Raw genomic sequence first — 22,147 nt, forward strand, 5'->3', positions numbered from 1 at the left:
AACAGCAGCTAATAAACAAATTGATTTTCTACTTTATTTAAGTTAGTTTTATAAAGATGCAATGTGTTCACCTGTATGTGCACCTCAATCACAAATATACTGTATAAAGTTACAGAGAGATTTATGAATACACTGTACTTTAATGTATGCATTTTTAAGAAACCTTCACCTCTGTTTGACAATGCTTTTGAAGTAGCTCCATTTTTCAAGTCAAACTTTTGACTTTTCCTCTGGGACTGCTACAAAGGGGTTTTTTTATGGAAAATAGGTAGCAGCCTTTTTTCCTACTAGGAGAAAATTAGTGGTCAAGAGAACAAAATAAAATTTAAATGTATTTTTTTTTTCTGGTTTAGGTGTCCATCTTTTAATAAAAGATGCAAGGTTGTAGAATAGAAACTTTTACATGAAGCTATGTAGGCAATAAGTTGTTATCTTCTTTCCTCAGTTTTACTTTTTTCATATGTTGAATCACCATGAGACATCAGAGTCCCTTTTTCTTTTATCTGAAAAATCTAGAATATGTTTTTCTTTATCCCACACAACAAAATTGCTGTGCCTGGCTAGCAGAGATCCAGGGCTGAAGGAACACTTGAGAGCCTCAGTCTACAAAGAGCCACCCCATGTAAGAGTAAAAACCAAACAAAACAACAAAAGCCAACACTGGAAGCCAGAACAGGCAAAATAAATGTGTTTTTTTATTTAAGAGTCTACTGCATTTGTTTTCTGGAGCAATTATGATAATCAGCCAGCTAGCAGATATGGTCCTTTTGCCAGTCTGCTGGTTTTGCAGCAGTGTTCACCATTGTTACTGGAGAATTGATAGTATAGTGTTAGGCATCATAGCTCTCAGGGACGGTGCTGCTGGAGTCTGTGGGTTGGCATTAGGGAGGGGGTAAAACGTGTTTTAAGTTAAAATGTATCAGATGCTCACAGTTCCCATTTTTGGCACTACTGAAGAGCCACAGATGCCCATGGCTTTGAGTGAAGTTGTGGCCCTTGGCTACACAGGGGCCTCATGGTTGTCAGTGGCTTTTAAAGAGCAAAGCACAATAAAAATAGGTTTTAATCCTTTATATTTATTTTTATCTTTTTTGCTGACAGTCATTCTTAAATGAGAAATGTGGTGTTTCCTTGCCTGATGCTCTTCTTGCAGCACTAGTTCCTCAGCAATGGGCTGCTGACTTGAATTCTGTTTGGTTTTCTGTTTGGAATTTGAGATGAGGAAATCACATGAGTTTTTCTAAGATAACTGGAAGGAAAAGCATGTCGCTGATTTGCAGCATCCCCTTTTATGGTCTTTGGAGTTTAACATCAAATTCTGTCTTTGGCTCTTTTTCACTGGGTGCCATACACACAGAATCAGGATCCTGTATGAGACAGACTTTTTTAATCACTAGCAAAACATTTAATAGCTCCTATGTATTGCTTTGCATTTTGGAATGTGCCTTTAATGTGGCTGATAGGTGTCAGGAGGAGCAGCAAGGGGAGAGAGACAGGACTGGGCAGCTGCTCCCACTGTTGGGGATCTAGAGTGCATGCTGGCACTAGGCAGGGCTGGTGAGGGATGACAAACCCCTTAACGTCCCCTCTTCTCATCACAGGGTGGAGCAGAATTTAGCACAGAAAGCCAAGATGTTTTTTACTATGTTTATCAAACCAAAGTTAATTATTTTAATATTGTCATTGTCAAAAAGGGTTTTGTAGGTCAAATTCTGCCCTGTCTCAAGCCCTGTGTCCTTTGGTAGAGTCAAAGTAGTTTAGAAATAAGGAGGAACTAGGGAACTGGGTTGCTGATGGAAATGATGCATTCGATGGGTTTGAACTGCGGTTGCTGTATTCTCTGGGCAGAAGCTGAAGAAGAGCAAATACATAACTTCTTACTAGTTTTAGAAACTTTCAGGTTAGAAATATCCCCGTGAGATAGTTCAGAGCAGCTTTTGCCTTGCAGGTGGGTAAACTGAGGCAGAACACCTAATTTGATTCGGGCCACGCCGCAACCCGAGAGCGAGTGTGGGTGGGTACCCAGGTGTGTGTGTGTCTTGACCTTCGTGCCAGCCCACTCCCTCATCCCATGCCCTGCTGACAGCCTGCGCCTTTAGGCTGGTACACACAGGCACACAAACATCACACAGGCTGTTGGCAGGGGGGAAAAAACAGCTTCTCTGTGTTTGTATGCTGGATACTGAATTCTATTGAATTTCCATTGGTAAATCTGAAGGCACCACTACCATGTAAAGCAGTGTAAGGGGCTGGAGACTTATCCAGTCACTAAATGCGATCAGATGTAGCTTCTGGGTCTCTGGCTTGGTAACTGAGAAAACATGATGCTCTCCTTCAAGGTGCTCCTCTGAAAGTCTTGATTTGTCATGTGTTGTTTGATCAATGGTTTGGGATCGTACCGGCTTTAGCAATTCCTTTTTTAGGTTATTTTAAAACCTAAAAAAAGAGAAAAAAGCAAAAGAAAAAATATTTTCTAATATATTCAGGGAGAGAAAAATATTTAAAATGTGTAAATGAAACATTTTATCCTATTCTTCATTTTGCTATATTAAAATACTGATGCCAGTCCTCACCGGCAGCTATTCTTAGCAGCGTTGTGTATGTAAAAGGAGCGAGTCTGTGCTTCTCTGTACCTTTTCCGTGCAAAGAAACGACTACCCGTGTGTTGCGGTACCCTGCGGACGCCCCGTCCGTACCGTTATTTGCGGTATTCCCTGTTTACCGGCCCGGCTCCGTATCCCTTCAAACATCTCATTGCCGGAGCCGCGGGGACCGCAGCTGATGCGGGCCCAGCAGCCTCCGGCACGCGGTCTTCGTTTCCCTCAGTGAGCGAGGCCGCGGCCGTTCAGTGCTCCTGGCTCTGGGGGAGTGTCCGGGCCGTGTCCGTGCCGGTGCCGGGCCGTGTCCATGCCCGTGTCCGTGTCCGGGCCGTGTCCGTGCCGGTGCCGGGCCGTGTCCATGCCCGTGTCCGTGTCCGTGTCCGGGCCGTGTCCGTGCCGGTGCCGGGCCGTGTCCGTGTCCGTGTCCGTGTCCGTGTCCGTGTCCGTGTCCGTGTCCGTGTCCGTGTCCGTGTCCGTGCCGGCGCCGGGCGGTGTCCCCGCGCTGCCCGCCGCTACCCCCAGGTGGCGCTAGAGAACAACCAACGGCCCCGCGACGGGCGCGCGCAGGCGGTGGCGGTGGCGTGTGCGGGGCCGCGCGGCCGCGGGCTGCGGCGGGGCCCGCGCTCCTCTGCCCCTCGCTGCACCGGAGCCTTCCCCTCACGCCGCCCTTTGCAGCCAAGGCGGGCTTCAGTTGAGGGGGAGGGGGCTGTAATTTGCAGGAAGCAAAACTGTGTGCCGTGAAATGGAAAACCCGCCCGTTTTCACAGGTCTGGCGTGTTGGCAGGATGAAATGAAAATATCGATCCACCCGTGCGATGCTAAATTGCTGTTAAATCGTTCTCAAGCATTCGAAATGGACTGATACAATCTCTGAGGACTGTAACATGGGCAACTTCTCTGAACGACCCAAATAAAATGACCCATTGTGAATAATCTGGAGTTTATAAAGCAATAAAATAAGGAAATCTTGTGGTTTACTAAATTCAGAATTGACAGGACAATCCAGAAAAGTAGCCTTTGGCAGCAGCTTGTACTCGGGGCAGAAACTGTCAGTTACTGGGATCAAGCCTCAGGCATCTGAATTAGCTGTGAAAGTCTTCAGACCTAGCTAAAAAAAGATCGGGAGAAGGATAAAGGGGAAATGGACAATATTGTCAAAAGGACCTTGAACTTTTTAGAGCACAAAGCTGACACAACTTATATCTGCAAATGCTTTTATGCTGTACTTAGAATCGAGGGTTTTATAGATTTGGAGAGGTGAGTCAATATCCTTCAAAAGTCTGTTGTAAAGGAAAATATATGGAGGAGGAATCAATTTAAATATGATAATTGTATAGCTTGGAGCACTGGCAGCATTGAAGCTATTGGCGAATAGTGGCCTGTAATCTCTCAAGTAGTGTTTTTGCATTTCAGACTCTGCCTTTAATGTTCCGTTACTTTTGTCTTGAGCACATGGTATGATTTTGTCAACTGATTGCCTGATACGGTTTTCTATTAGTCCTGCAGATCTATGGGTTGGGTAAAAGCTAATAGGCCACACTCCCGTGAGTTTCATGAGGTACTTTCCGTGAGGAGTACCTTATAGTCATGAAAACCTTTGAAGCTCTGGGAAGTAAATTTAATGTTTAAATGGTCTGCTGGAAGGTGCTGATTGACAGCCCTGGAGATAGAAAATCTCTAGGTGTCCATGCAGCAGTTCTAGCATGAAGAGAAGCACTTTAAGCCTCTGCTCCCTGTACCCTGCCTGATCATACCCTTGAATTGATTAGATCACTTCTTACGTCCACAGCTGCTAATTCAGCCGCGTAGTCTAGACCATTAACATGGTCGAGACAGGCTGGGAGATTCAAGGGGATAGGGTGTGTGATATTGTTGTTAGGCAAGAATGTATGCATGAGTGACTTACATTTCTATATGGATCTGGTTGTGGCCTCATTCTGCTGTATGTTCACCGTGACCTTGGTCCACAGTGAGGTATGGTGCTCTCAGCACAGGGTATTGCTGTAGCTCAAGAGCTCTGCAGCATTACTTCTGAGGTGTGAATTTTACTCCTGTACCTTGATTTCTTGCCTTAATAGAGATGTGCTTCCACATTACCTAATCTGGATATCTCTTTGTAGCATATTGTAATTTTTACAAGAAACTTATCTTTGGACTTCTTTAATGATAAAGTAAAATCTCTCTAGAGTCTCATTCCTCCAACTTTCAGAGTTGGAAACTCACACTAGCTTATGTTGAAAAGGAATTGATTATTCAAAGCTCTTGTGCTTCATAATCTACTTAAAACATGTAGATTGAGTGTCTCATCAGAAAAGCTCTAAATTTTACTTGCTATATAGCCCGTTGGGTCATGTGCTTAAGGCCAGGAGACCTCTGGCTAGTTACTTACAGACTCTGTGCCCCTCCAATTACAGGTTATTAATTTGCCTTACATTCGAGAGGCAGTTCCACTTGAGTGAAAAGGAATACCGTTCTGCAGAGTTCTTCATTACCTACTCTGTCTGTACCACAGCAAAATAAGAATAATACTGATTTCTTTCTTCTTTTTTTCCCCTGCTTTTTTTTTCCCTCTCTCTCCTCTGGTCTGTGGAGGATGTTTTACAGTTTTACTGAGGCTGTTTTAAGTGTGAGTGTTGCTGTTCAAGGGCAGCTGATGTACTTTGTAATGCCATTGAACAGCCAACAAGCTATGTTCCCCCATTGTGAAGTGATAGGTATGTTTGCTAATCAAGAAGAGAGCAGAGCTTGCTGTCTGACTTGTTTATGTTTTATTTCTCACCATCAAGCTTTAGAAGGAGGCACAGAAAATATGTAAGCATCTATATTATTCAGTGATGAATATGTGTACATGAGTGTACAAGCAATCTAAAGTGTATTGCTGATACCTTCTAGTCAATCATCGTTGAAGTTGGTAAGGTGTCAGGATTACCACTTATCCCCCAGTATTACTCAAAACATCCCAATCCTGACATGCCATTAGGCAAATTGTTAATTAATTGTCACTGCATCTTGTTAGATTTTTTTTGTCCTCTTGTGATTACTTCAGTTTTGTTCAAAAAGAGTGACCAAAATAGAGGATTTTGATCATTGGGATTCACAGAAGGCCTATGAGAAGTGATCAAATCAAGGAGATGCTGCCTGGTTCTCATCACAAATGCTTTTATGTTTTCTTGTAGACTGTTTCACTTTCCCATATGCAGGATAGAAGGAATTTGGCCCCTGGAGCTAGAGAATCTCCTGCGATCTGCTGGAAGCTCAGTAGCACAGCATACCCACTTATTTCTCTGTGCCATTCCCAGAGCTTTTTAGCCTCTGTCCTGATACCCTGTTCATCATGACAGGGATGACAGCTCCAGCAGAATTCCACCTTAGTGCAGTTTTACCCTTGAGTTCGTAGATTTCATTCACATCCCTGGCAAAACTGTCTTTAAGCGTTCTGAAAACGTTTCAACAAACTCATGTAATTTGGCACCTTTGTAAATCCACGTTAATGATTCGTGATAAAATAACATGCATCAAGACAGAAAGTTTAGTGCTGCAGCCAGAAATTGAAGACAACCAGGAAAATTCCATTGGTCTTTGTACAGAATATATTTTGGAGAAAGAAAAAATGGGATTCTTTTCTCTTTCTTCCTACCAGGGTGTGTTGGTTTTGTGTTATTTCTGGTAACCTGGAGAGTGGGGACAACTGCCCTGCAAAGAGCCCTAAAATTCCCCTGTTATCCCCTCCATGCCTGCCTGCAGCTCAGGTCTGAGATACAGAAGTATCATCTCTCTAATGCAATTTCTGCCTGCTGCTGCACAACGTGAAGTTAATTTTATGAATCCCATTCTTAGCAGAATGCCGAGTTTTGCACTGTCATTTTGCTCTCTGTCAATCGGCTGGTTTTATTCCATTCCTTTTTTCTCTTAGCAGATGGAGAGTATTACTCACCTTAACTTGTTTTTTTATAATGTGAAGTGGATATCCTCAATTAATACACTAATCTGTTTTCTAATTAATTCCCCGAGGTTTTCGCCCCCTTTTGCCGGTACATCAAATCCTGAGTGCAATTCTGTAAACTCACTATTTTGATTATTTAAGGGAGAAGTAACGAATGTCATGTCGTGTGTGAGTCTTTAAGAAATGTTAAATTTCAGGAAGCAAATGGATTCTATTATTGTGCTTTAAAACCTGCTTGAACCCAGGATATAAATGTGTACGGCTAATAATACACACTACTAAAATACAGGTGCATTCCTGTCAGCTAGTCCTGAAGTGAATTGCAGTGTTAGAAATCTGACATGTTGCTCTCCTGCAAGCACTTGTTGTTGTATTTTTGTATGCAGATGTGATGACAGGGTGAGTATCAAAACATCAACAGTCCGTGATGTGGATTTACGTAGCGGTTTTTTATCGCTTGTTTCCAGTAGAGGCGACAGTGTATTAGACATACTGTACAAATAAAGAGAAGGCATTCTCGTTGCTTCTTGAAAATTGTTTTGGCTGTTTCTTTTGGGAAGCAGCTTGAGGAGCTTTTGCTGACCTTTCTTTGGGGTTTTTTGACACTAAACCCAATGTATTGCAGGAGTGTTTGGACAATTTCTGATCACTCTGATCCTAATAATTTACCTATTCTGTAAAAAACAATAATTGACCGAAATCACAAAACACATCATTTTAATTCTCTTGACTGCAATATTTTACTTTATAAAGGCTATAGTGAAAATAGGCAGGAAAGCTCCTTACCACTGTGTCCCATTAAATGGAAATTTAAAAGCTGCATAATAATTGTAATCCCGGTCATGCTGCTGTTCTCTCTTGCCCTAAAGAAAAATAATAATAGAGGAAAGAGAACTTTTATCTCTAAAATTAGGAAGTCATCAATGCAGTAATTACAGTTGTTGACATACATTTTGGAAATTTATTTTCAATTATAAAAGCTTCAAGCCTTTGGGCAAATTGGAGAAATATTGCATCTAGCCCGCTGTGGCAGAACCACTGTCACCTGTAAAATCTCATCCAGAACATGACAGACATTTCTTTCCTCTTTTAGAATTTCTTTTTCACTACTCAGGTAGGGGTTTTTTTCATTTTTAGAAGATAGTGTCACACACTTGGTTGTGACATCAGCCCAGTGTGCCTGAGAGAAAACTTACACTGCAAAATTACACAGGCATCGTTTTTTACCGAATACTTTGCTTTAGTCCTGCAGTTCCTCATGAGTTTGAGGGTTCCATGGTAGCAAAGCAAATATGCAACAGCTAACAGTAACTCCCTTCTCCAAAACCTATCAATCATAAACAGGAATAATTCTTTGTGTTTTAGTTCCTGTAGCAGCCTAACCAGAAAAACTAGTGTGTATCCTCCTTAATTGCAGACTCAGTATACAAAATACATGTCATCTTTTTAATCCTTTGCAGTCCCAGACAACCTTGTTATGAAGATCCTGGCAGAACGCCTGAACGCACTAGACTGCATGACCAATGGTTGGGTGCTTTATGGCTTCCCAAGAGACATAGAGCAGGGAGAACAGCTGCAGAAATCACATTTTATTCCAAACAGGTAAGATATAAATTTAGCAATCATGACATTATATATAAGAAGAATTTGCTTATGGAAAGATACGGGTCTTTATTGACATTGTATAGGCTGTGGCATCCTTTCTATTTACTGCTTCCTTAGCTAGAAAAAGGGTCTTTCTCCTGGAGAGTAGGAAATAGAGCATTGGCCTTACAAATCCTCCAGATGGCTGAACTGTGGGAGAGAGGTTTATTCTTCTGGTTATTTGTTTGAGTTGCCTCTAAAAGCAAACCATAAGAAATGGATTAAAGTTTGGATTATATCAGAAGGTGTATTTTATTTGCAGCAGAAGAGAGGATCTACATCTTCTTTCTTTAGCATTGGCATAATATGATGGAAATATATTAGTATTGCGAGGAGCTCATTATGAGACTTTTGGGTTTTGTGAAATAATTAAAAACAACATGAGATTTATATTTTATTTGAGCTATAATGAAGTGTTCAGAAATGTAATATAAGAGAAATGAGCATCCAAAGACAACCGTTACGACTGCCAGGCAAATAAAATCGAGTTACTCTTTACAGCTGGTCCAAAGGTGGTGAGGATTTGAAATGCTGCTGTACTGATTCAAAACTGAGAGGCCTCATCCTTCCCCTTCAGGGGTTCCTGGTTCAGTCCATAGCACTGACTGACACAGTGGCCATTCCAAAAGCATACGTTGGAAATTTATGGTCTTTATGCTTACAAGAAGCTAATTCTTTCAAAAAAGATACTAATAGAAAAGGTATATTACTCACATAAGTGTTGAAGATGGCAAAGTTACTCTTTCTGTGTCTTCTGTGTGGCTGAATCCCCTTCCCACTCCCTGTACCAGGATATAGTGGAAAGATGTAAAGATTGACCTGGAATGTGAAGTATGAAGTATGTGAAAGCAGCAGTAGCTTTATTTCTTAAAAGACAAAATACATCTTAAGCAAGAATCCATTTGCTGAAAAAAGAGAGAAAGAGTCTTGAAACTTATGCTAGATTCAGTTAAATAACCTTCCTCATGGATTATTCTTCATATGCATTTAAAGGCTACGTTCTGAGTCCCTAAACATGTGTCGGAGTACCTGACATCAGGGTGAATCCTCAAGTGTGTGCCATGTGCACCTTTACAGGATTGAAACCTCATCAAGCGAGGAAGAACAACTCATTATAAAATTCTGAGGGAGGAAATTTGGCACTGATTCATTTGCTCAGCTTCCATTTTCTTTGAAGAGCTCTGCACACTCATCTGAGTTAAGAATTTGGCCCCTACAATTTTATATATGGGTTTAAGTAAGGGACAAAAATAGACATCATGCTACCTGATTGATTTTTGGAGCTGATATTTTCCATGAAGCTGAAGTAGTAGGTATATAAGGGAGAGAGGGTGATTATAAACAAAAGGACATATTGCAGCATAGGATAGCAGGGCAGTAATTCAGTTTCAGTTGTGATGCTAGTTATAAAACACTATCTGCAGAGGTGGTGTTTCTGACATCAGGAGGAAAACCTGATAGAATTATAGCCTTGAAATCAATCTGGGAATAGGATGCAGAAATCTATAAATCAGACACAGAACAATCTACAAAGTCTCATTTTTAGGAAGGCTCTGTTGATGAAATTAGATTAAAATAAATTTACATATATATCAAGTTTATTATTAAAATCTAGTCACATCAGTAAACAAAATTATTTGTGAAAGAGTATGTTACTCTGTGTTTGGAACTCAAAGTAGACCTCTTTGGCTGATCAGAACACAGAGTTATTGTCTGCCTGTCAAGTCACAAATCTATTCCTTAGAGCTAATAAATGGTTAGTGTTCAAATACTATGTTTTATCTGACTCCCACCTCATAAAGCTAGTACACATAATACTAAATTATACAGCATTGAGCAGGATCAGTCTCCTGACTCCTCCATCTTATGGAAAGAAAAACAAACCTAGTAATTGATGGCAGAAAAGAAGGAAAATAAAGTTATTTGAAAACAAACAAAATGGGCTATAAAGTTTGTTAAAATGTAATAATAAAAAAAATCATACAGCATCAGACACTGCATCCAAAGAACAAAGGAGAAAAGAATTCACTTTCCACTGGAAGTGTGAGGTACAGGGTTTTCTTTAAATTAGGAGTTGCAGGAGAGTAAAGGTTTGCTTACAGGCTGGTACAGGAAAACTTACCTGTATCAGACAAAACCTGTCTACCAAAGATCTGCTCTTTCTGTACAGAGAAGATGTGTATTGCTTTCTATGTTCCTCCCTGTGAAGCAATTACTGCTTAAAGTGGACAGGATCCTAATCGTATTGAACTATGGCAGCCTTTAGGGCAAATAAGAGGCTGAATCTATTAGTGGTCTCTCAGCTATCTAGTAAAAGAACACCATTAACCATTTAGTGCCTACAGTAAGTGAGGATCCAAATACAATTACAGGTTGGCATCTGAAGCTCCGAACTACTAAACACAAAGGACTGAATTCAGTTCCTCATCCAAATAGGTGTAAATAGATGTTTTAGGGGATTTAATGTTAATATTTGTGCAACAATAAGAGTTCTATTGTATAGCCATGGGAAGTTCTAGTATACCAAAAACTCTGTTTAATGTCTACCAAAATATTTCTTCTCCCTTTCTGTTCTCTCCCAAACTTAAAGATAAAATGAGATTCAGCAGCAACAGTGTCATCTGTTATATATCTCTTGTCATTAGCTTCAGCTGGTTCATGACCAGCTGTCTGCTGGTTCCAGGCCAGCTTAAGGCAATCAGCAGTTTAAGGATTCCCTGAGCCAGAGGGTCATCTGGACAACTGTCTAATAGCCCATTTTCCTTGACTTTATAGTCTCTTTTTCAAGACTGTACTTCTGGCCTCCACCAAATCATATGGTAAGGAGTTTCACTTTGTTGCTGAGTATTGAATGAAAATACTTCACAATGGTTTTTTCCAGATCCTTTTTCTCTATTAGGAAATAATTGTAAATGTTCTCTGTTCATGTCTCCTAACTCTCCTGATTTTATAAGCTTCTTATATGGGCCTGTTCAGTCATTCCTTTTCCAGGCATAGAACCTTGGTCATTTTATCCTTTCCTTTCTGAGAAGTCACTTCCCTCTTCCCATCATGCCATCTCTCTGTTCTTTACCTTCCCTAGTTGTTTTGGCCGTTTCTTTGCTGGGATGGGAGAATCAGAACTGCATGCAGTTTTGAGGTAGCACTGTGTTCTGGATGTATATGTATTAGTATAAACAGCTTTTATTTTGATCTTAACTCGTTTGCTGATAATTGCTGATCTTCTATTAGATATTGTGATCGATTTTGCAAGAATGGCTTGTGTGTGTAGACTGTTGTAACTGTACAGTGTCTCTTTCATTGAAAATATACCAAAAAATCTCAAAGTGTACAAACTCAGCAAGGAGCCTAAAGACCCTGTAACTCAAGATCTCTGTAGGTAAAGTTATCGTCAAGTTTTACCGTGTAAGAGTTCTGCTCAAGCTGATAATGCAAACCCAATGGGCTCTGCTCTGCTAAGTGCATCCCAGGATGCCCACTTCCTCTTTTCCATCATTGTGTTTCTTTTTCCATCTGATCTCAATCCAGGGTTGATTATTTTACATTTCAGTATTAAAAGATTATATTACAGTAGTATCCACAAACAATACCAGTGGACAGACAAAGGCTGAGCAGGGGAGGGATGAACTTGAGGACTGTACTAACAATACATATATAATACACTTCAAATGTCCATTTTTCTAATAGGAAAGGTTTTTTTTCTTTCCCAGTGGAGAAAATAAACAGCACTAGCTTCTCCAGGGCAAGCTTTCCACCAGTGTTTTGTTTGGTCTTCAAAATGATGTGGCTGTATCCCTGATTATCTTGTCTTTTTCATAATATATTCAAAGTTTCTTTTTCATCACACAGCTAAGAACCTGTATTCAAACAGTTTAGGGTAATGAAGTTGTTAATTTCCAAGGTAAAATCTGTGAATATATTGAAAAGGGAAAAATCAGAATGGCAAAAAAGATCTTTCTAATTTTTTTATAACTATTTAGTCTTTACATGAGGCTTTCATATTTCTGCAGCTGATCCCAGTGTGGATTAAGGATAATAAACAGCCTATTAATGGAGGCCTGAACTAGGAAATGGAGTTTGAATCAGCAGCAAAATTCAATGGCTGGCGAAGGTTAATAACTCCATTACTATCAGCTCTATTTTTTAGCCGTTTGAAGAGCTAGGTGTTAGCCTTATCTTACTCCTCATTAATTGAGCTAATAGAACCCCAGTGACCCTACCATGCTGCCATTATCTGAGAGTTTACCAGACATGCACTGGAATACTTATCACTGAATATGTATCCCTCAGATTCATTTTTATATCAGAAATATTTTTGTTAAAGAATGGATTTCTCTGTGTTTCTTTTTGTCTTTCTGTTTCCTTGCTGCCTTCTGTTAACATATTTGGAAATTAAATGTAGATGACTTAATTAAAATCCTATCAAGGAACAAGCCAAGTCCCAAAATAGTTGCAGGAAGGAAATATAACAGTGATTGAATTATTCTGACATAGAAAAAAATTTTACAGGGTGTTTTTAAAACTTTGGCCTAATTTAAATGATGGATATTATGTGTTTATAGTAGATGTGTTTTTAATTGATGGCAGTCAAAAACCTGATGAGTAACAAAGAAGAAATATTATATCTTTATTATTTTCTCCTTATTATCGGGGGGAAAAAAACCCAAAACAAAAAGCTTGTGGTAATCAAGGTACTAAATCAGTACAATAACATTTGCCTGCACTGGGGAGAGAGAGTGTAGGAAAAGTCCAAGTGATCTAAGAGGGATGTGGCTTAATTTATAAAGAAAGTAGTAGAAATAATAAGCAGAGCAATTCTCTGTTCCAATCATTCTCAGTTTTTGTCTCCTCTGATTAGAAAGCAGCTCACTCTTACCAGAGCCATTACATGGTTGCTGGTTTACTGACTGTTGTCTTCACTAATGCTAATTGGTTTCCTTTTTATTATCACTTTGCATCTCAGTGCTCCCATCTCAGCTGGTCTCTTCCTCCTCCTCACGTGTTCAAACTCAAATAGACTGACTGGTTTCGTAAAAACCAAGGGGCAAGACAGTGGGTCAGAATCTCCTTGAGGTTGATGATATGCTTATGAAATAGAAACATATTTTAGAAAATGGGGTTTAGTTGATGAATTCTGGTTTGTCTTCCCCACAGCAGTGGAGGTACTCACCTTCTTAGCTGTGGTTACTATACATCAAGTGCATTGCATAGCTGTGCTCTGAGGGAGCGAACACCCTGGCTAGGTGATAAAAGTTACAGGGTTTTTTAACCAAAATCCATTACAAATTGTGCTAAGCAGGCAAAATTAAAAATAACCCTCTCTCCTGGAGTGGTGAATGGTTTGCCTGCTTCACTGAGTAGGATCAGATTAACCCACGGTTGTTATGCTGTAGCCTTTTCCAAGCTACAATAATTCACAATTGTGTTATCTTTTGATACAAGTGTTTTGAGACTGACCTTGTTCATTAATAAGATTTTAATCAAGCCATTTACTTTTTTTTTTCCCTGGTCTGCCTCTATTCCAAGAGGCATTGCTGAGCCCTCTATAATGGGCAAAGTATATCAGGGAAGCTCCCGTTACCTTGTGCATAAAAAAGTATACCTTGCTCTGGCATGAAGGCTCTGTTAAGCAGTCATGCCCATGGACTACTTAATAGTGACAACTAATTCACCATAAGTAGTGCAAAAAGCTGCACACACACATTCTTTTGCCCTGCACCAACTGATGGAAGCAGCTGCTTATGCAGATTTCTGAGGTTTGGCCATTGGTGAGGAATCCTTATTCTCTGTTCTCCCTCTCTACTAGGGAAGACTGCTCTTTCTTCCCCACATAGCATAACATGAATAGAAGCTACTGCTATTAAATAATCCAACAGATGGGAAATTGAATTATTGCAATAAAAAGATCATGTCACTTCTGCACGTTCAGCCTGGCCATAAGAGCCTTTCTGTCCTGGGGAAAGGCATTGATACACATCTTGAGCCAGCACTAGTGAAATATCACACACAGTTTTAAAATCCTTCCATGGGCTTTCTGTAGGATGCTGCATTTGCTGTCACAAGCTTATTCTGCTGCAGCAAGAACAGGAGGTATATTTGGCTTCAGTTGTGGGAGGCAGGTATTATTTTTAGAAGTTACCTCATCCAAGCTCCTTTTGATGGCTGGAATTTGTTTGGTGAAATCCTGGATACAGCAATTAAGTAGATCTCTGATCTCAGCAAGCTTCCTAAGTCTCCAGGAAGAGAAAGAAGAAAAGCTTCTGCTTCTAACTCGATACTTTTATTTTTAGGGACCCAAAACCACATGCACAATCGTTTCATTATTTTTGCTGCTGAAAGGAGCGATGTTTTTCTGCAGTAGCTGTCTCATAGAAGACAGTAGGAAACCCAAAGACTTTCTATCCTGATGGCCCATATGTTGAAAACATTTTTCTCAGAAGATGCCACTGGTATGAAGGTTGCCTTTCTTACCTAACTGGAGAGAGAAAGCTGTAAAAGCAGTAGAATCTAGGCTACTTTACATGACTTTGGCAGTGGTAGCAAGTTTTAGACAAGGCAAACCAAACCAGCACCATCTCTGCTTTCTCCACCTGGGAACAGTCACACTCTGAAAGCACTGGGCACTTAATGCTTTCAGTGCTTCTTTACAGAATGCCATGAGGTATCCATATTTTCAAGGCAGAGCTCCTGACTCCTTTGGCTGTCAAGATTAGATGTGGATGAAGACAGTGTGTGAGAAAGGATGGTAGGAAAAGGAGGGCTGTCCAGTGTTATCAAGCATGTCACATTGTGTTGATCTCTTACTATTTACTTCAGCAATGGGGTAGCAAAAGTTGGCTGGATACTATTCTGAGTAAATGTACAGGTTAAAACTGAGTTTATGAAAGTCTGTTACTGTATTTGCTGTCTGATATTGAGAGCACAGGGGCAGTACTTTTAGAGGAACTACATTACAAATGTACATTACCTTTAAACTCCATGATTACTAGAATTCAGGGATTCTGGAGTAAAGACTTAGGACAAGATTGTGCCAGCTGTGCAGTGGTCATCTTGGATCTGAGACTAATCCCCATGTAAGCCATTACTCAGAGCTAGTGTGGCTGGCAAAATTGGCCCATGCTGAAAACCACAGGCAGAACAGGCCTGATGCTTCTTTTGCTTAGATTCTCCAAGCTGAAGATCTGGGAAGACAAGTGCATCAGTCTGTAGCAAATATAATACGGCTTGGGTGATTAAAACTGTCAAGCAATATTGCATATTGAATGGAGACTAGTTTGTCATTACCATGAGGATTAGAAAGTGTAATCTTCATTAAAACATCACTGGATTTACTGCTGTTTGCTTTGGAACAAGATATTTGCTCAGAATTTTCCAGTAAGTAAATTTAGCAAGTTCAGGGCAATTTAAGAGAGCAGTGCTCAATACTGTTGTAGCTTTTTCTGCAGGAAAGATGTAGGAATGATCCTGAATGTCTGACAGATGTACTGCATCTAATTCTATCGGCCTGGATCAACTGCAGTCCCATAAATGTGTTAATCACCATCACTTCAGTTGGCTTCCTCTGGCTCAGGTGTAAGTGGTGACCCTGTGGTTTTGTGCTGTGTAAGGTTCATATCTTCTGTCTCTAAACATGTTTTTTAAATTCTGTGTTACAGAACTCTGTCCTTTGTAAGGCTTGAAATACATTTTGAGTAAAGCTTTTACCCATCCCACAGAGGCTTTTGAATGTTACCCTTGTCTAGTATGTGCTGTACTTCTGAGCTCAGTAAAACCACTATTAAATTGTGCTCTGTTAGTTTTGATTGGAGTGCTAATTAATATCCCACTGATCTGCATTGAGTGAACGATCCAGAGGACAGTCTGTTCTTCTGGGATAACTGACCAAAGAGAAAGGTACAGCAAGTTAAAAAGTAGTTGTTTCATTTAACCTTCTAATAAATGCTCCTACTTTTGTGAATGCAACTTAAGCTGATTTTCAGGCCAAGTATATAGGAAGAGCTCCTCCTCACATACTTGCAGTGAAATCAAAGGATTTGTATTGGCCATGAATGTGCTCCAAAGTGAAAGAAAACAGAAACAAAATAAAGAAGTCATGCGGTTTCTCAGCCCCTTGAGCCCTGTGGGCTTTTCAAAATGACATGTATTTTTCTTAGCAGTGTTTGCAGTAAAAAAACCACTGAACTGTCAAAGCTAAGTGGTGAGTATGGTGAACTTGCCATATTTTTGTGAAGTTTACTTTCTCCTTTTAAGACTACAGTTTCCTCACACAACTCTGACTCCAGCTGTACGTTTCTAACCCCCATGGGTGAGACTGCAGAGAATTAGCTGTTGTAGGAGCAAGCCCTTGACATCCATTCCACCATTCAAAACATAATCTCAGCTTGAAATCTTGCTGCCATTTTTTTTGGTAAAAAACATTACTGCTAGTTCATTATGCTGAATGCAGGTTTTTATTAACTTCCTGATAAGAAATAGCTGAAATGCACTTTTCTCAGTGATTATTAAAGAATTCCTTCTCTTCCAATTCTGTAATTCTTACAGTAAGAGGCCATTACTCAGAAAAATCATCCAATAAAACACAGCAAAACCAATAACGGGAGGAAAGAAGCTTGGACATAATAGGGGAGAGTTAGGAACAGATTAATTTCTTGAAGTCTCTCCTCTGTCCTTCTTTGTCAGTGTATTTGCAGTACAAACACAGGACTTTGGATCAGTACAGCTTCCAAATTGTCCCGTCTGCAAAAACTTGAGAGTAGCTTCCTCTGATTTATTACACATCATGTTGTTTTACTGCCAAGTGTAGGAGAGATTCACATTCAGGCTGAATCTTTGCTTTTAGTTCCTGCCCTGTAGAGAATTTCTCTGTCAGTTCCTCAGTTTCTCATCACGCTGTCTTCCTTTCCCCCATCCCTACCTGACCCTGCTATAGATCTCTACTGTTGTTTTACCTTGTTGATGTTTTGTCTATATTTGCTTTAACCAGATGCCCCTCTTTGCATGCAGCAGTGGGACTCATCCCATCTCTCCTATCAACAATAATTAGCCTTGTAAGACTAATGGAAGAAATCGTGTCTAATTACCCTGTTGAAGGCCCAATTATGTTATTAACATTTGTGGGCTATAAGCTAATGATGAGGAGAGTCTCTCATTTGCATAGCATTAAGTTAATTGAGCTGGAAGCTATGGAGTGGATAGCAGTGATGATAGCAGGATTCTGTTACAGAATGGATAATAATGACCAGAGCAGGACGATTCACCTGACAGGTTTATTAATTAACAGCTATCTGATTACCAAAAAGAAATGGCAAGTGGCATTCCTTGTGAAAAAAGCTGCAGTATTTTGTTAATGAAAGATGCTACATCACTGCTGATATTCTGGGGTGATTTACAGTAATGCCAGTGAAAGCTCTTTACTGGAAGCCTATACAAAACCTGTTCTGGGATCCTCTCTGCCCTTGCAAAAAGTGCTGCAAAGGTCTGGTGCTTTTGAATATGCCTAATTTTCACATGTCACATGAAGTAAGGCTGTGCCAGTGAATCTCTGGTGTTGTGTGAACAGTGTAGTTTGAAAATCTGTAATTATTATGTAGTCTGGGACTTTTGCCCTTGGAAAAACCAGAAGATGTGACTTTGTAAAAGAGGTGTGTTTTTCTTTATGGTCTTAGGCAGGATTCTGTGTTGTATTAGGGAGAAAATAACTATAAACAGTCTTTTTTACACATTTTCCCAGTACATACAAATTGCAAGTGAAAGTGGGTGCCCATTCCCTCAGTTTATTTCTAGGTCAAAGAGTTATGCCAAGTTGTTAGAGGTTTTAAGGAACAGGAATATTTTTTCATTTAAAACAGTTCTAAGAATAAAAATCCTTCTTTTTCTTTCTGATTAGATGTCAGGTTCTCTGGTTAATTCCAAATACATTGTAATTGACAATGGATTCAGCCAGAGGCTTGTTTGAAGTGTAGTATCTTTTAGATGAAAAAAATCACTCTGTTTAAAAGTTTCCTGTGCAATCAATCCAAGGCTGAGTAATTTGCTACACAATTACTTGTTAGAAACACACACCTCAGTTCAGAATGTATCTGAATGTCAAATACAGCTTCCAGCCAGCAGATCTTTTTACATTTTTTTTTCAGCTACATTGAAGAGCCCATTATTAAATCATGTGAACTCCAGACCTTACCTAGTGGCTGAGATACCCAGTTCATCCTGGAACAAACATTGACTAGGCTTGTCCCAGGAAAAAAAAGAAAGACACCACAAATTTTAACCTTTCAGAGAATGACTTGTTGTCTGTTGAGGTGACCTGATGATTCGCTTTTCAGTAGTAATAGATTTGTGAAGTTGAGACCTACAGGTAGAATACAGTCACTGTTACTTTGCTATTGGGGAGCTGTATACACACAGGCTTGGTGCATTCTGCAACCAGCATGTGCTGGATACAAGGGAGCTGAGAATATTGCTTTGATCTGATGTGGTAAAGAGGCCAAAATTTTAGTTTACTAGATACATACAGACATTGACAAATTACCACAGGCACTTCTGGTCAAAAAGAGAAGAAAAATGAAAAATCAAAGGCGAAAGAAGTTACGAATCACAGCTGCCAGCAAGAGTAGGGAGTCCAGCCAGTTACCACTGATGGAGGGTGAATTATGCTGTGTAGCTGGCAACACCTGTGTAATGTGGAGCAAGTCAGAGAGAAGTGTTTGTGTAACATTTACAAGGAGCATCTTCCATCTCCTTCCAGCACATGATGCTACAGAGCCTAACGTCTGTAGTTATGTAGAAATTACCTGAAAAGATCCTCCAGGAAACCTAACACAATGAGTAAGTGCCTGTGCTGGAATTTAAACCCTACATCCTCGTGCTCCTTATTAACTTTCTGTAATCACTAACCCATGCAGTCAGCACTGGATAGAAATATCTTTACTGTGTAGATTAGTTTTTCTGTAAGTTGTTCTGTAGTTTGCTGCAGTGCTTTGCTGTATAAAATAGACAAACAGAGCATCAAGCCAGGATCTGGTAGATCAGGAATTATGTATTTAATTCAGAGTTCTGTATAGAGTGCTCATAAAAGCTTGATCATGATAGAGGGGCCAATAAACATTTGGGAACATAAATATTTCTGTAGGAAATGGCTTTGTGCAACATTTAGTTGTTGAGTAATAAGAACAGAGAAAATCAGAAGAGCAGAAATCTCTAGGTACTAATCTGATGGGTTATATACGTTGCAATGATGATAATGTTGAGAGAGAATTTTTATGGGGTGAATAGCAACAAATACATTGAGTCCTGTACTCTTGACTGATGTCTTCATCTTCCTGTGCTTGCCCTGCTTGCTCTGAATTGCAGCCTTCCACCTAGAAAAGCAGTGGATGAGACCTGGGGGTTCTGAGCTACTCCTCTGTTTGGACAGGAGGATGCAGTTCCATGAGCTGAATGTTTTGAGCAGAAAGGGCAAAGCCTCAAAGTCTCAGGCCATGATCTGTTCACTAGAGGAATGGACAAAAATCTACAGAAGGCCAGACAGCGTTTGTGGTCAGGGATGGACTGCAAAGAAAAATGCAGCTATATGGGAGGGAAAATGATGCTATCTCTTTGTCTTTTCTGGAACATCCATTACTTGAGTATTTAGGCATCAGTCCACCCAGACAGCACAAGGAAATACATTTTGGAAAAGCACACATCAAAAAGTATTTTAAATGGCCAAATTGTATTACAAAACATTCTGGCAACACAGCTGGTGCTCTTGTCAGTCTGCAGGCTAGAAAATAAGAAAGGAACCTGTAAGAAAAATAAAACCCACCTAAGAATAGCTGATCAGGTTAGAAGTGATGTTTTGTCTGCAAGGATTTTGATGGCTGTAGAGAAAAATAGGATGAGAAATTGTTTGTCCATTCTGTATGGCAGATGTGGGAGAAGATGTAATCTTTTGTTATTTCTTTCTTTCTCTGAAAACAGCAGCAGCAATGAGCTGGCAGGCACAGTGAAATGCAGTTAGCAAAAGTAATGGGAGTTGAAAGTTTGACCTTTTATGATGGAAATTTGATACGAAAAAAGGGTCTTTTGATAATTTCTGTATCCAATCAGATGTGGGAGATGTCTTGATCCTGTTTCCTCATCTGCATGCTGACTGATCTCATTTGAAAACCCAATCATTCAGAAATATTGGGACATCAACAGAAATGTTACAAGCAAGGAGCTGTTTTATCTGAAAGGTCTGCAGGATGTCATCTCTTGTTTTTCACTCCAGTGGCCTGATCTCTTCTTCATGATTCCATGTTTTTATTGGCAGGATAAGTTGAACATATTGAAATGCAAATAGCCTTTTCCACATTGAACCAAAATACAGGAGTTTTCTTTCAGTATGATTGAGTGTATCCAGGGTACTTCAAAAGCAACAAAGGAAATATTTGCTGCAGTGCCTCTGATTTCTTGACATAGCCAAGTTCTGATGTTTCCTGTTAGTAATCATTGGCAGAAAGTGATTCCTGGGTCTGCATCTCACCTCTGCTTTTTGCCCATGTAAGGCCCATATTGCTGCAGCTCACTGTTTCTGGGACCACTGTGTGAGGTCATTTAGTGTGCCTACACAGACACACACACACAGGCACACACACGTCCTTTGTTGTTATCTCAGATAGTGTCATAAATGTATGTAATGGATTTTACCAAACTGCAGATGTGCTTAATCCAACAGTGGTATATAATTCAAAGCCTGCCAAGATCACGTGTTGGCTTTCAGCTGTGTGTATAACTGCAGAGATGATTATCTTGCTCGTCAGATTTCAGATCCCAGGCACTGCCCATTAGGTGAGTTTAGGATCAGCTTTATCTCCCAGACAATTTAACCTCTCTGTTTTCTAGAACAGGCAATCCAGTTTCCATTTTACTTAACCACGCAGTGAGTTAATGGCAAGTTTTCCTACTGTGTAACTGGTGTCATTATCCCTTATTTCAGAGACTGCCTGTTAAACTAATGTCTTTAGACAAAGTTTTGCTGCATTAGTTAACCCAGAAACTAGAGACAAACTAACAATATCTAGTAGTTCCAAATAAAGGAAATGATTTTAAAGAATTCTTTTTTTAGGCATACAACCTTTTAACTGCAGGGTCGACTTCTATGAGAATTTGTTTTTCTTTAATATCCCAAGATCTTTTTCCCCAGCTGTTTCTCCATCTGGACAACTCCTAGCCTGCTAATCTGAGTGCTGTCCTGGGAAATGGGACATTCAGCTTCTCCCTTTCTAGAGCTTCTAAGGCTTGCTTTACTTTTTAGAAAAAAGGTAAGTATTTACTGAGTGTAAGTCTCTTGTCTCCCTGGTGAATGCTCTGCATTGGATGGCAAAGCTCTTCTGCTTTTCTGATGTAATTCTTTGTAAAAGACAGAAGAATTCCAACAGGAGGGCAGAGATGGATTTTCTTAGCTTGGCTGGGAAATGGTTCATCACTGGAATGTCAGAGTGAGGCTGGCACGTTTTGAAGAGTTACCCTGAGCACCAGCTGGTGGGCTGCCCCTACCTCACAAACCTTTTCTTACAACTGGTGTGATTTTGCACAGTTTTGCTTCTGGCAGACCAGCACACCCTCTTGTTACTCTGGAGTGGGCAGATGTGGAGAGGGGATTTCATGCTCTGCACTGCAGGATGGAGCACGTGAGGAGGAGAGGCACATACCGAGGCATCAGTGAGGGCACAGGGCAGGGACTGTTCCCAAAGCCAAGTCCTGGAGGCAATGGGTGCAAGGAAAGGGGGGAACCAGTTTATAAACTTTACATAACAAGATAACTTGAAAATCATTTAGTTGGTGTTTGTACAACACTTGGAAATGTAAAACTCTAAGTTAGACAGGAGATCAAGATTTACCACAGTGCTCCTCAGGTAGGTGGCAATGTACCTGCTTGGGAATGCACAGAAGCTTACAGTCTTCATCACTGAGCTACACAGATAGCATTATTTGTTCT

The 22,147-nt window shown here is 40.2% G+C and overlaps 1 protein-coding gene across 4 annotated transcripts in view; it reads left to right on the top strand.

Moving 5' to 3' along the window:
• Window positions 1-22,147, top strand: part of AK8 (adenylate kinase 8) — a 77,608-nt gene that overhangs the window by 42,842 nt on the left and 12,619 nt on the right. For 3 of the 4 annotated variants that reach the window (XM_062011690.1, XM_062011688.1, XM_062011691.1), the window contains one exon: window positions 8,004-8,145. In XM_062011690.1, coding sequence (XP_061867674.1) covers window positions 8,004-8,145 — 142 coding nt within the window. Of the gene's footprint in view, window positions 1-8,003; window positions 8,146-10,962; window positions 11,007-22,147 lie in introns of all 4 variants that reach the window. The other variant, XM_062011689.1, reaches the window with a different exon arrangement.

Source organism: Colius striatus, chromosome 19 (genome assembly GCF_028858725.1).
Source record: "Colius striatus isolate bColStr4 chromosome 19, bColStr4.1.hap1, whole genome shotgun sequence".
Classification (NCBI taxonomy): domain Eukaryota; kingdom Metazoa; phylum Chordata; class Aves; order Coliiformes; family Coliidae; genus Colius; species Colius striatus.